General features: G+C 37.1%; 1 protein-coding gene across 8 annotated transcripts in view; it reads left to right on the top strand.

Annotated features, from left to right (window-relative positions):
- Window positions 1-12,512, top strand: part of CC2D2B (coiled-coil and C2 domain containing 2B) — a 39,961-nt gene that overhangs the window by 26,097 nt on the left and 1,352 nt on the right. For 5 of the 8 annotated variants that reach the window (XM_083616121.1, XM_083616122.1, XM_083616123.1 and 2 more), the window contains exons 25-36: window positions 567-676; window positions 1,616-1,712; window positions 2,240-2,338; window positions 2,510-2,692; window positions 3,594-3,797; window positions 4,158-4,247; window positions 5,133-5,246; window positions 6,602-6,736; window positions 8,772-8,894; window positions 10,164-10,222; window positions 11,211-11,388; window positions 11,807-12,291. In XM_083616121.1, the coding sequence (XP_083472247.1) occupies window positions 567-676; window positions 1,616-1,712; window positions 2,240-2,338; window positions 2,510-2,692; window positions 3,594-3,797; window positions 4,158-4,247; window positions 5,133-5,246; window positions 6,602-6,736; window positions 8,772-8,894; window positions 10,164-10,222; window positions 11,211-11,388; window positions 11,807-11,995 (1,581 nt within the window). In that variant the 3' untranslated portion in view covers window positions 11,996-12,291. Of the gene's footprint in view, window positions 1-566; window positions 677-1,615; window positions 1,713-2,239; window positions 2,339-2,509; window positions 2,693-3,593; window positions 3,798-4,157; window positions 4,248-5,132; window positions 5,247-6,601; window positions 6,737-8,771; window positions 8,895-10,163; window positions 10,223-11,210; window positions 11,389-11,806; window positions 12,292-12,512 lie in introns of those variants that run through there. The other 3 variants (XR_014548741.1, XR_014548740.1, XM_083616125.1) reach the window with 3 other exon arrangements.

Below are 12,512 nucleotides of genomic sequence, written 5' to 3'. Positions count from 1 at the left end.
ACGTATGGGCACGCACTCCCCTGCCCTCTGGCCTGCTGCCCGATCGGCGCTGGAGACACTGGCCTGAGGCGCGGTAAGTTTGCTGACCACTGTTCTATGAGATCATACATTTCAGAACTAACTTCTAACAAGCTGCTTGATTTGTCTATTTAACAATAATAGAATAAGGCACTAGTAAGACATATAGCTTCAGTTTGTCTATACTGTAGGACTCTGAACCAGGTTAAAAAACCCTAAGACTAAATTCCACACCTTTTACACAGCATCTGCCTTGGCTGTGGTTAGGGATGTAGTTTACAGTTTGGTACCAGTTTGGTTGTCAATTCACCAAACTGGCAACTGTTTTTGTGATAGAATAAGAACTGGAGTGTATTTTTCTCTTGTAGTGCCCACTGGGTATATTATATTGGGAGGGGGGAGATAAATGCATTACATGAGTAACTTTGATACTGATTTTTAAAATGTCTGCAGTTTATCTAAATAAGGAAAATGTCTATGATCAATAGGCCTGAAAATGAGACAAAACCAAAATAAATTCCAGTATGTACTGCACATTTTTATTTTAGGTGGGTGTCCACCCTTTTGTAGAAGTTACCTTCCAGGACACAATCTATCAAACTAGCACTGCTGATGGCTCTCATCCATGTTGGAACGAAGAACTGCAAGTTGATTTTATGTAAGTTACGTGTATCTCACTTTTAATAATGTATACAGTACTTCAAGTTTTCTGTAGCCAAATGTTTTTTACATTGCAGCCTGTTCCATTATTTTAAGTCTCTGATTTCAACTGTATATATCGGTTACATATGTTAAATCAGTAATCCCTTATTTTGCATGGTTGTGGAAATTATCTGAATATTATCATAGGGGTTGCCTTGCAGGGAGCCTGAAGAATATGAAATGTTGAAGGCTTCAGACTTTTTTTGTTGTTTAGAAATATAGGTTTGGATCCCAGGTTCCACATTCTTGAGTAGAAGCAGTTCTGATCATGTATTTGGTGAGTGGAGGTAGTCACAGATTTCCCCCCAGCTGCAGAATCTCCTGGAGGATAAAGATACCAATGGTGACTAGCCATGATGGCTGTGTTCTGCCTTTGCTTTTGGAGGCAGTATGTCTCTAAGAACCAGCTTCTTGCAATCACAAGTAGGGAGGGTGCTGTTGCACTCAGGTCTTCCTTGTAGTCTTCCCATGGGCATCTGTTTGGCCAGTGTAAAAACAGGATGCTGGACTATATGTGTCTTCAGTCTGACCCAACAGGGCTCTTCTGCTACCCCACCTCCTCAACTGTTCATGGCAGGACCCATTCAGAATGGCTTGAGAAGTTATGCATAAAGATGCAGTGCACAAGCAGAACTGCTTAGAGAACATTAAACCAAAACCTCAGTACAATATGACAGTACAGTCATAACTCGGAAGTCAGTCCATTCTGGAAGTCTGTTCGGCTTCCAAAAGAATGTTCGAAAACCGGAACACTCACTTCTGGTTTTCCATCGTTTGGGAACTGGAACATTCTACTCCCAAGATATTCGAGAGCCAAGGTACGACTGTACATAGTTTCAGTAACTTTGTTGTCAAAATGTTTGATTTAATTTTTTTGCTTTTGTTTTTGTTTCAGCTCTCCAGGGCATGATTATACTTTTTCAGGGCTATCTAAAATCAAAGACAATATAAATATTAACATTTTTGATGAATTTGTGATTGAAAAGCATGAGGTAAATTGTAGACTAAATTTGTTTGGGTAATGTGTACAAGGAATCACATAAGGTTATAGTATAGTATGGTGGAGTACAGTATTGTATTACAGATTTTAAAGAAAAGTCTGGTATTTTGTACACCAAACCCTATTTCAGCATCATATTTGAAACTAGACAGCATTTTTTCTAAGAATGTTTTTATAACCCAGCTAAATCATTTGGTATTTTTACAAGTATTAGATGTTACCTCTTGTTTCTAGTTTAAATATTTGCATTTCTTTTCAAATTGTTTATTAGCACTAGAAATAAAATTGGTGATATTTAATGAAGAGAGAATATTACTGAAAATCTGTTTTGTGCCCCCAAAGTTTTTGATAAGTTGCAGCTAGGAAAATACTTTTGGTCTGCTTAAACACCTTACACCGTGTTTAGGCAGTAAGTGAATAAAGACGTGAGATAGTTCTAAGATTCAGCTGTTGAGGAAACATAGTTGAATAATGAATACTAAAATACAAAAGATTAACACAAATTATTAACTTCGTTAGGACACATGTCCAAAAAACTGCAGTGGTCACTCCTATGTAAGAAAGAATTGGCTTGGATCTGTTATGTTTCCTTTCTCTACACTCCTGGAGCAATCAAAGGTAATGAAGAAGAATCATGCTTTTAAAGATTTTGTATCATTAATATAACTGCAGATGATGAGTTGCTTTTAAAGTAGCAAGATTGTAATGCAGCCATATCATCAGCTTTTTAAACTCTTAACTTAATACTTGCATTTGTTTCAGTAAGCCAAATAATGTGTGTTTTCACAGATTTGTGGTACATTTCAAGTAAATATGCCACCGGTTTTGCTTGGATATACTTGGAGTAAGACATATGTGCCTCCCAAAGAAGAATGTCATGGCCAGAACTTGAAGGAATATACTTTTTTAACCATCTTTGCCACTATTGAACCTCAAATATCTTCTACTGAAAATAATTTAGAATCAGACAAGGTTGGCCTTTATTTTTTACTCTGTTTAATAAATAGGATAATTTGCATGAAATTATTGCTTTGAAATTTATAACTGAGATTATAGTTTTGATCTCAGTTTAAAATAAGTTTTTAAGGACTTTGGAAGAACCTGCTGGATCAGGCCAATTGGCCTTCTAGTCCATTATTCTGCTCTCACAGTGGGCAACCAGATGCCTGTGGAAAGCCCAAAAGGAGGACCTTGTCACAAGAGCATTCTCCACTCCTGTGGTTTCCAACAACTGGTATTCAGAAGCCCACTACCTCCAAGCATGGAAGCAGAGCATAAACACATGGCTATTAGTTATTCATGGCTGTATCCCCCATGAATTTTTCCAGTCCTCTTTTCAAACCACCCAAGTTGATGGTCATCATTGCCTCCTGCAGAAACATATGCCATAGTTTACATATGTGCTGTGTGAAGAAGCACTTTAGTTTGTCTCTTTTGAATGTTTCAACATTCAGCTTCACTGAATGTCTGTGAGTTCTAATATTATGAGACAGGGAGAAAAACTTTTTGCTATCCACTTTCTTCAGGTCATATGTAATTTTATACTGTTGCATCATGTTACCTTTCCATTTTACTGCCCATTCATTCAGTTTGTAGAGGTCCTTTTGGAGCTCTACACCAGGCATAGGCAAACTCGGCCCTCCAGATGTTTTGGGACTACAACTCCCATCGTCCCTAGCTAACATGACCAGTGGTCAGGGATGATGGGAATTGTAGTCCCAAAACAGCTGGAGGGCTGAGTTTGCCTATGCCTGCTCTACACAATCCCTTTTTGTTTTAACGATCCTGAACAATGAATGACCCTGAACAATTTAAAATCATCAGCAAAGTCAGCCACATCACTGTTCACTTCTAACTCTAGATTGTTTTTCAGTTCATAGATCATGAAGATCAAACACTGTTGCAAAAAGCATACATTTTTAAGCAAACATGCAAAGCATTGTTTCCAAAGAGGAGAATAATAACCTCAGCTTTTAACAATCAAGGAAGAAATATTTTAGTAACAAAGTACATTACCTCTCTGAATCCACCTCAGCAGTTATTAGATATGTGTGCTGATGAGCCTAACTCAACTTCTGTAAGTATGTAATGTTTATCACAGAATCAGCACATACTTGGTGGGCTGGGGGCGCTCATAGCAGGGGTCCCACAATTAAAAGCAAACTGGTGGAAACTATGAGCTGTAAGGCTGGCACTGCAGCATTTGGTTCCAGCTATGAAACTGAGACATGTGATGCTGAGGATGGTCAATACCACAGCCAAAGCTCACATCCATCATCAGGGTGGCATAAGATCGCAGCTAACCTCTGTAAGAATGTAAAAAAAAAGTAACACAATGAGTTAATTATTGCTTGATGCCTTTAATTAAACGCCAAATGTCAGATGGATTATTTTAATATGTATTTCTGAGACAGACATACTCCTATTTGTTTTGTAGGATCTTATATCACGATTTGTGTCTTTAATTCCTTGTATATCAGACACTGGGGATGAAAATGATGATGTTGATCTTTGGATGACATCAGAGGTATATGACATTTTATTTCTGCTATGCTTTTTTTTACTGGTTTGATTTTTTAAAATGTAAATTGCATTTCTTAACCACTTTAAAAAGGATTTTATTGAAGAGCAGGGTATAAATTTGTTAAATAAAAAAAAAAGTTTTGATATTCCTTTAAAGTCATAATAATATGCCTGAAAATATGAGCAATGATGTTTGAAATGTTTCTGCAGTTCAAACAAGCTTGAAGTTTGAGGGTCTTCTAAGTTAATTAAGATGAGGGGAGGGGCAGAAGCTAAACTGATAAAAGTAACAAGTCACCAGCCCTGCATAGCTTTCATGCAAGTACTATAGTCAAAAAAGAAATTCCTTAACCATGTGTATGCCACAGAATTCGATCAATATATTACACCATTGGAAAGAAAGATTTTAAGAGGAAATTACAGGTGTTATATCTGTTCCAGTTAAAATGGTAGAAAGTGTTACTAAAGCAAGACATGCTAAAAATATGGTAGAATTAGGGCCCCACCAGAATGATGTGGGTAGTTGGCAAAACTTGGATGGGGGCATCTTCCACAGGATTACAGAGGGTTCCTGAACTTCATAGTGGCTTTCAAATGGGTACTTTCATCCCAAGCTAAATAAAGCAATACAGCAGTATGAGCACCTTGAACTTAGTCTGCTTATTTTTATTATTTACATAATTTAAACATATAATATAGCAGTGGAAGAAATATAACTTGTGAGAGCATTGTGATTTTTTATTTTGCTACTTGAAGTTAATCTTTAAATAACATGCAAGCTGCCATTTCTGAACTTCCTCGTGGCAATGCCACTGTAGTATTATTTTTGTGGGAAGACGAAGAATATATGCATTGCTTTTAAAAATGAATGATCTTATATTTCTAACAGAATTTCCTTGAACTTGGTATTGGTAGTAAAGAAGAACATGCAGTGCTTCTATGTAACTACTTTCTGTATATTGGGAAAAAAGCATGGGTACTGTTGGGAACATCGGTGTTAGAAGTAAGTCTGGCAAAATATTTCAATCTTTGTTTCTATATTTCAAGGGTTTGTGAACTTTTTCATTCTCAGTTCAGTGCAGATCAGTATGGAGAGAATCAGCGGCAGCAGAAAACCATAGAGGGTGCATGGTTGAACGCTAAGTAGATGTTCTACTTGGTATGTCTGTGTTCAGAAGAGGAATGGCATGAAAATAAGAGTAGGCATGAACAACAGGGTCAGTAGTGAGCCCAGCCCTGAAAGAGAGCAACACAAACAAGTGCAAAAACCTTGAATGGGCAAGGAAATGAACCAGCTGATTCTGGAAGTGTCATCAGCAAATTCAGCCATTGAGCCAAATGAGATGCAGGCTTCAGGTTTCCTGCCTGTGGTATAGTTCTTCTCAGAAATATAAGCCACATAACAAGTGGAACAGTATAAATTCATAGCTTTATTATGCACTTAACTCTGAATCCAACCCATAGGCTTAGGTGTAGCAGGAACAGGAGGACAGTGTTAAAAGAAGCTGCCAGATTAAAGAAAATCCATTAGAGTTATCAAATAATAAAGTGTTTCAGGATAAGTTATTTCAAAACCCCGTTTAAATGGAGTGTAGTCTTATCTTTGATATTAAATGATCAATCATGTGTGATCCTTAAGATGTTGTATTATTGATTCAACGGCACCCATGACAATAAATTCAATAAATTCAAACAATAAATATTATTTGTTTTAGATTTATATATTCTTCATTACTTAATAATAGTTACACACCTCTATCCCATTCTCTTGAAATAAAATGGCCCTAGCTTTTATCAAGCCAAGTATTTATGTGAATAAGGATTGTAGGTTTTCTAAAGGATCCCAAATTGCTATTTTATTTCTCAGTATATTAGAAAGTATAAGGAGTAAATATAACATACAGTTTCTCCTGTATTTGTAAAGGAACAAAAACTATACATAGGACCCAATAGTAATCTTTTGGCAATGTAAAAACTGGAATAAACAAGCAGTATAGATATGGCAATAAGCGAAGAGTAGAAACAGAGAGAGTTTCCATTACTAGAATGATGAAATATGATCTTGGATATGGTATACATGTTGAAATTGAGAGCTATTCTAAAGGTTAACAAGAGAGCAAGGGTCTTATTGAAAAATTGTCATTGTTCATAATGTATTAGTGTAATAACAAAGTGCAAGATAATGTGTTTTATTTATTTCTGCCTTCCCTCTTGTATAAACACAGACATAGGTTAAGTGTTGCTTTATTTATTTTCTTATTTTTTCCATGTTATAGAGGCAGGAAAATAGAGTTTTTTACCAGTTTTTTTGGTAATTTTTTTAACAACAAAGCTGGCTGTATCCTTTGCTTATTACAGGGGAAAGTAGCTTATGTAGCAACACAAGAAAATGGAGAGTATTTTCTGTGGAATCCACTGAGTGGCCAGTGCTATAAGCAGTTTGATGCATTTTGCCCTCTACAGAGTGTTGATTGCTTAATCAGCTGGGAAAATGTAAGTATGATTAAACGGAGTAGAAAAACAATATACTGTTACATGCTTCTTGCATCGTGGGAAGATTCATTGGCAGTGGTGGGTTTGTAATACTGTATTTCTTTACAGTAACAGAACATAGTGATGACAAATACACCCTTCTAATTAGATTTAACAGCTTGCACCAGATTTCCAGATAGCAACATTTATGGTCTGACCCTCCTCCTGCAGCCCTGTTTCCAACTAATTTCAGCTGTAAAGCTCTCAGGCAGCTCACCCGTTCACTCACATTTAAATTACCAACCAATTTTAGATGCTTTTCCTCAGCTGAAGAAGGCCCAGGACATACCCAGCTTGAGCCTGATAACTATATTTCCCGATAAAAGTTCCCATTAACCATCACTGTTGTGAAAATGTTGTAATCCGGGTAGAGAAATTGGCAATATTATGCCACTAATGAGGGATCTTTGTAAGGTTTGGGAATTAATACAATTATTGTTTGTTTCCAGGTTGGTGGCAATGAGTCTCCAGCTAAGATATCATTCTACAATATAGTCATATGTGGGACTATTAAATCTGTAAATGTTTTATAAAATACTGTAGAAAATCCATCTGGACCAAGAGATTTTCTCACTTCTAGTTTTTAATTGCCTCTTTTATTCATTCTTCTTTAATTACCCATTCCATAAGTCCACAGCTTCCTTTACAGTTGGTATTTGTGTTGTGCTTAAAAAATTGTATAATTATTTTTTTTGAGGAGTACAAGGAGGAGAAAAATTCTTTATACTTCTCAGATTTGTTATGTAGAAAATATTTTTCTCCTGGTTTAGTTTTAATGGCAGCTATAGTTTCTTTATTGCTTTTATTTCATAATCTTGTGGCTAAGAGTTTAGACCCTCTTCACCCCAGATTCGTATTGTGTTTTAAGTATAGCTGTATCATAGTTTTCTTTATTTCTATGGTCTCCAATTCTTTCCACTTTATTTGCAATTTTTTAAAAAGCATTTTTGATCCTGTAACTGTGTGTTTGTTCCAGAAGGGAAATTTCCTGTACCAGTTCTCATTTTTGTGTCCTACGTGATATGTTTAAAAGTGATTTTTCCTGTATACATGCCCCTTTCATCACTGCCTTCATTGTTTCCCACAATAGACCAGAGCTTATTCCTTCCGTATTATTTTCCTTATTTCCCCTCCTAATATTTTAGTCAGTCTTTCTCTTATTACAGTCATACCTTGGGTTAAAGTTGCTTCAGGTTGAGTGTTTTCAGGTTGCGTTCTGTGGTGACCTGGAAGTAACGGAACGGGTTACTTCTGGGTTTTGCCGCTCGTGCATGTGCAGACACTCAAAATGATTTCACGCACATGTGCAGAAGCGGCAAATCACGACCCGCACACGCGTAGCCGCAGGTTGCGTTCTGCTCAGGATGCGAACAGGGCTCCGGACTGGATCCCGTTCGCATCCAGAGGTACCACTGTAATTGATTTGTTATGAAATACCCTAGTGAGGTTGTATGTTCAACTGGAGTGAATTCAAATTTTGTGCAGACTGGGGCATGCTCTGTTATTTTGATCTCTCCTATTTGTGTTCTTTCACCGCATTTATCAGTGGGGTGGATGTCAATAGGAAGTCTATTCTGGAACACAAGCTAAACACTGGGTACACATATGTGAGTCATATCTCTCGGATTCATCTCCCGACAGACATTCCTTAGTCCCCACTCTTGTATAAACCTCACCAGTTTCAGTTGGTCTCTGCCTTTGTTAAGTTCTGTAGTGCTGCTACATTTCTGGGACAGCCCACTTGTTTTGCAAAACTCCATATAAACGCTGGAACTTCCATATTTTGAATCAAATCCAGTATAGACTGATGGTATTATGTATTAATTTCAGTGTATGTGGAAATGGGAGTATCATTCAGTGACAGCAGATGTTTTGTAAGCAGAAGGTCCTAGGTTCAGTCCATGGCATTTCCAGCTAAAAGGATATGTGGTAGCAGAACTAGTTCAAATATGTGTTTATTTCAATTATTTATTGTTTACATTTTATGTCTTGATAGGTCTGGTTCAACATACAGCAGAACAGTTCACCAATGTGTGTCAGTTTTGATATTTCAAAGGAAAGCTTATGGAAACAGTTTCTTCCATACCACGTTCAGGATTTAAAAATGCAGACTGTACAGGTGACAAATATTTCAAAAAGTACTTACCTTGCAAGTGACTTGCCCAGTGGGGCAGAGCCTCACTGGATGAGCCTACATATTACATATTGGGGTAAGAAGGAAAGAAGAATTTGAGCTAGACTTCTGCTTTTAAAAATTGCAAGTTGCTCTGATACCGGAGAGCTGTGTGTGCATTTAAATCGGGGGTGAGGAACCTCCATGTCACAGGCCTAATTAGACTCACCAAGACTCTCAGTTTGGTCTGTGGAGCTATTTTGGGCAAACCACACCTACCTGTCAGTCAAACGACTTCAAACACAGAAATAATGTGAGCCTTTGTTGTACAAAGCAGTTTAGCAGGGGCACTCAAAAAGGGTGGTCTTCAACATCATTCAATCAACTTTAGGTCAGTGTAGAAGACACAGGTGTTTACTATTTAATAGAGACCATCATAGGATGGAATGCTGGATTGTGGAAATTCTGTTTCCACATCTCAAAATTAGCTTTGAGCCTTGCATCCTGGAACATGAATCTATGTTTCAAGAATACAACTTGAATTTACTAATATATATCTCGGTAGTTTTTCTTTCTTTCCTTAACAACATGGCTTATTCAAAAAAATCTCAAAGCAGTTTACATAAAATAGTATACAATATTCATAAGGAAATAACAATAAAACCAGCAGACTTTAAAAATAAGTAGACAGATTGTGTCCACATGGAAACAGACAGTTCAATTCTTTACTGTCATCATAGCTCAGTCAGTAGAGCCTGAGACTCTTATTCTCAGGGTCATGGGTTTGAGTTGGGCAAAGGATTCCTGCATTAAAGGGGGTTGGACTAGATAATGCTCGTAATTCCTTCCAACTCTACAATTGCATGGTTCTATGATTCTTTTAGGAGGAAAGAAACATGCAGTCTCATGGAATCTGGAAGCGGAACCACAGGCTAATCCAACATTTCCTCATAGTGGGAAAACAGATGAGAGCTGAAGTTAGAGGGAGGAGTCTATTGTCAATTTTATCTGTGCTCTCACTCCTCTCCCATCAGTGTTAGCATTTTTCTGCATAGCTTCTCTCATTATTAATCTCCATACCACAAGCAGTAATTAATTGGTGCCAGTTATACTTCAGGAATCTCACTCCCTGACCATCTTTTACGTTACAGCTGCATTTTTCTAGTAATGTATGGTGTGCTTTGTATCAAAAAATTGTGATACCTTCAGAAAATCGTTCCAGATCCTGCTTAATGTGTATCTGTATATTACAGTATTGTACAATATCTGTTTTAGCAAGAAGAACTATTTTACACGCCAACTGAGCTAAGTTTAGTCGTAGAGCTACAAAATAGGTATGTACTTTAAACATCATGGTGGTGTTTTTTTAAAGCATTTAATGTTGCCACTCTTATTTTCAAAGAAAAGCAGCAGGCTGTAGTTATATCATATCATATTATGGAAGGAAATACCATAGTTTAAATATGCACTGTGTGAAGAAGTGATTCTTCTTGTCTGTTCTAATCTTCCACTGTATAATCCTGGGTTCTAGTATAATGACAAAGGCCTGAACTCAGACTGAAGAGAGTCTATGTAATACACCATCACCACCCTGTCAAGCATCTTCCATAAAAAAGAAAACAGTGAAATACTAGCAACTGTGGAACAGTTGTTAGACTATTCTAGGTCCAAGATTTGTTTCATTTTTGATGTCCTCTACTTTGGGCTAATGAAGGTGATGAATGGTTGGTGAAAGACCCTGTGTGAGAGGCAGGCAAGGGAAGATCTCCCAGGGTGAGAGGCTAGGAGAAGAAAGGGAAGCTCCCAGTTGAGAGCTGGAAGAGTCTATCCCCTTCAGTGTGAGACTAGGGTTAAGATCTACCTTAGAAGGGGGTTTTGTATTCCACCTTTCCCTTTTCTCTTTCTTTGGTTTTATATACTTATGTTTTTTATTATAATATGATTAATTGGCATCAATTTAAAAGATACCAAAAAAAGAAGTTTTTTCATTCAGCCTGCTGACTAGAAGGAAGCCTTGTAATAAGTCATCTGCCTTCTTCTGTTGTAGTGTCAAGTTATGCCACTCAAAAGGCAAGGCCCATTAGCAAACTTGACATCATGACCACTTTCCATTCAGCCTCTCTTCCTTCCTATCATAGCTTCTCCTGCATGTATGGTTTGTATGTAATTTTCCCCTTTGCAAATATTGTTTCTGTTCTACATTCCATGATACCCACTAATTTAGACGTTTTGTCACTATAATGTTAATACAACACTACGTTTTGTTAATACAATGCTGTAATGGTTACTGTTTATGCTGCTACTTTTTTTAAAAAAAAACAGGATTGAAAAGACTTTGAAAAAGAAATTTATGGAATGGCGATCTCAGCAGCCAACTCGGTGGCATCGACAGTGTACCAGTGTCTTACGACAAATTCTCTCAAATCTAGAATTTAGAACTGGGCAGACAGCTAGAGAAAAAGAAGAAAATAATTTGGAGGCTTTCCAGGAACATTACTGGGTTAGTGTTTATGCTACTAGATTATTGAAATTTCCTGTTCTCAGGGACACTCACTCCCATTATTTCTGCTCTTAGAAAGGGTGGGGGGGGGTTTGGATCTTTTCAGTCAGGACTGAGCCACAGGCAGACATCACTTAGGAGCTAGGCACAAGAGTTCAGAGATAAGGGATCAAGCCCAAGATTTAGAGTTGAGGGGGCTAGTGCTCAGAGGTAAAGCCAGAACTCAGAACTTAATCATTTCACTAGGTGGCCTTGTTTTTATTTAAACAAACTTCAAACACGAAACACAGTGTTAAGGTACTGAAAAATGTTATAGAATTTATACTTTCTAAAGTTTAATATCGTTGCTGAGCAAATATGCAACGTTTGATGTTTGACACAGTGACTATTTTATAATTTAATTTCTAAATTTTTGTAGGTTACAGGATTTCCGATTCAAATGCCGTATCTGGATCTACAGTCAATAACTGAAGCTGTTTATCAGACAGGAATTCATTCTTCAGAGGTTCCCAACACAGAATTTGCTCTTGCTGTTTATATTCATCCTTACCCAAATAACATGTTATCTGTCTGGATATATTTAGTATCTTTGGTACGCCATCAGTAAGCAGTACCACCAAACTCTTCAGGAATCAAGAATTTTAGTGCAGCCTTGAGGAGCTTGCTGGTTGTGATGTCTAAATTTTCACTCTTATATCAACAAGTAGTAGTAAGTTATGTCTTGAGATTCACATTGCTTTTGCAGAGATTATCTCTTAAATGTTCCTCACATATTGCTTACTAGATATATGTAAAAATGCTGTTCATTTGTAATTGTATTAACTTGTGTTTTCATTTACTTTCTGCAGTGGTAAAAAGCATGAACAAGATTTTAATAATCAGAAAATAAAAGCTTTCCTTGCACACATCTCTATATTGCAAGATTTAAATTAGCCAGATTCAAAATGTTATATTGCTGGTTCAAGGACTTGTGTTTCTAATGACTACCCAGTGAAAGCAGCCTTGAATCAATATTCACCATAAAGGCAAGGGACCAAACCTCCTTTACCTTTGGATAATGTCTGAAATGGCATATTAGCCAGCGATTTGGTTCATTCTGTAGACACTCCTGCATACCATCCTAT

The sequence above is a fragment of the Podarcis filfolensis genome, assembly GCF_964270895.1.
Source record: "Podarcis filfolensis genome assembly, chromosome: 5".
Lineage (NCBI taxonomy): Eukaryota > Metazoa > Chordata > Lepidosauria > Squamata > Lacertidae > Podarcis > Podarcis filfolensis.
The sequence above is the reverse complement of the archived record's forward strand: the minus strand, read 5'-3'. Positions and strand labels throughout refer to the sequence as shown.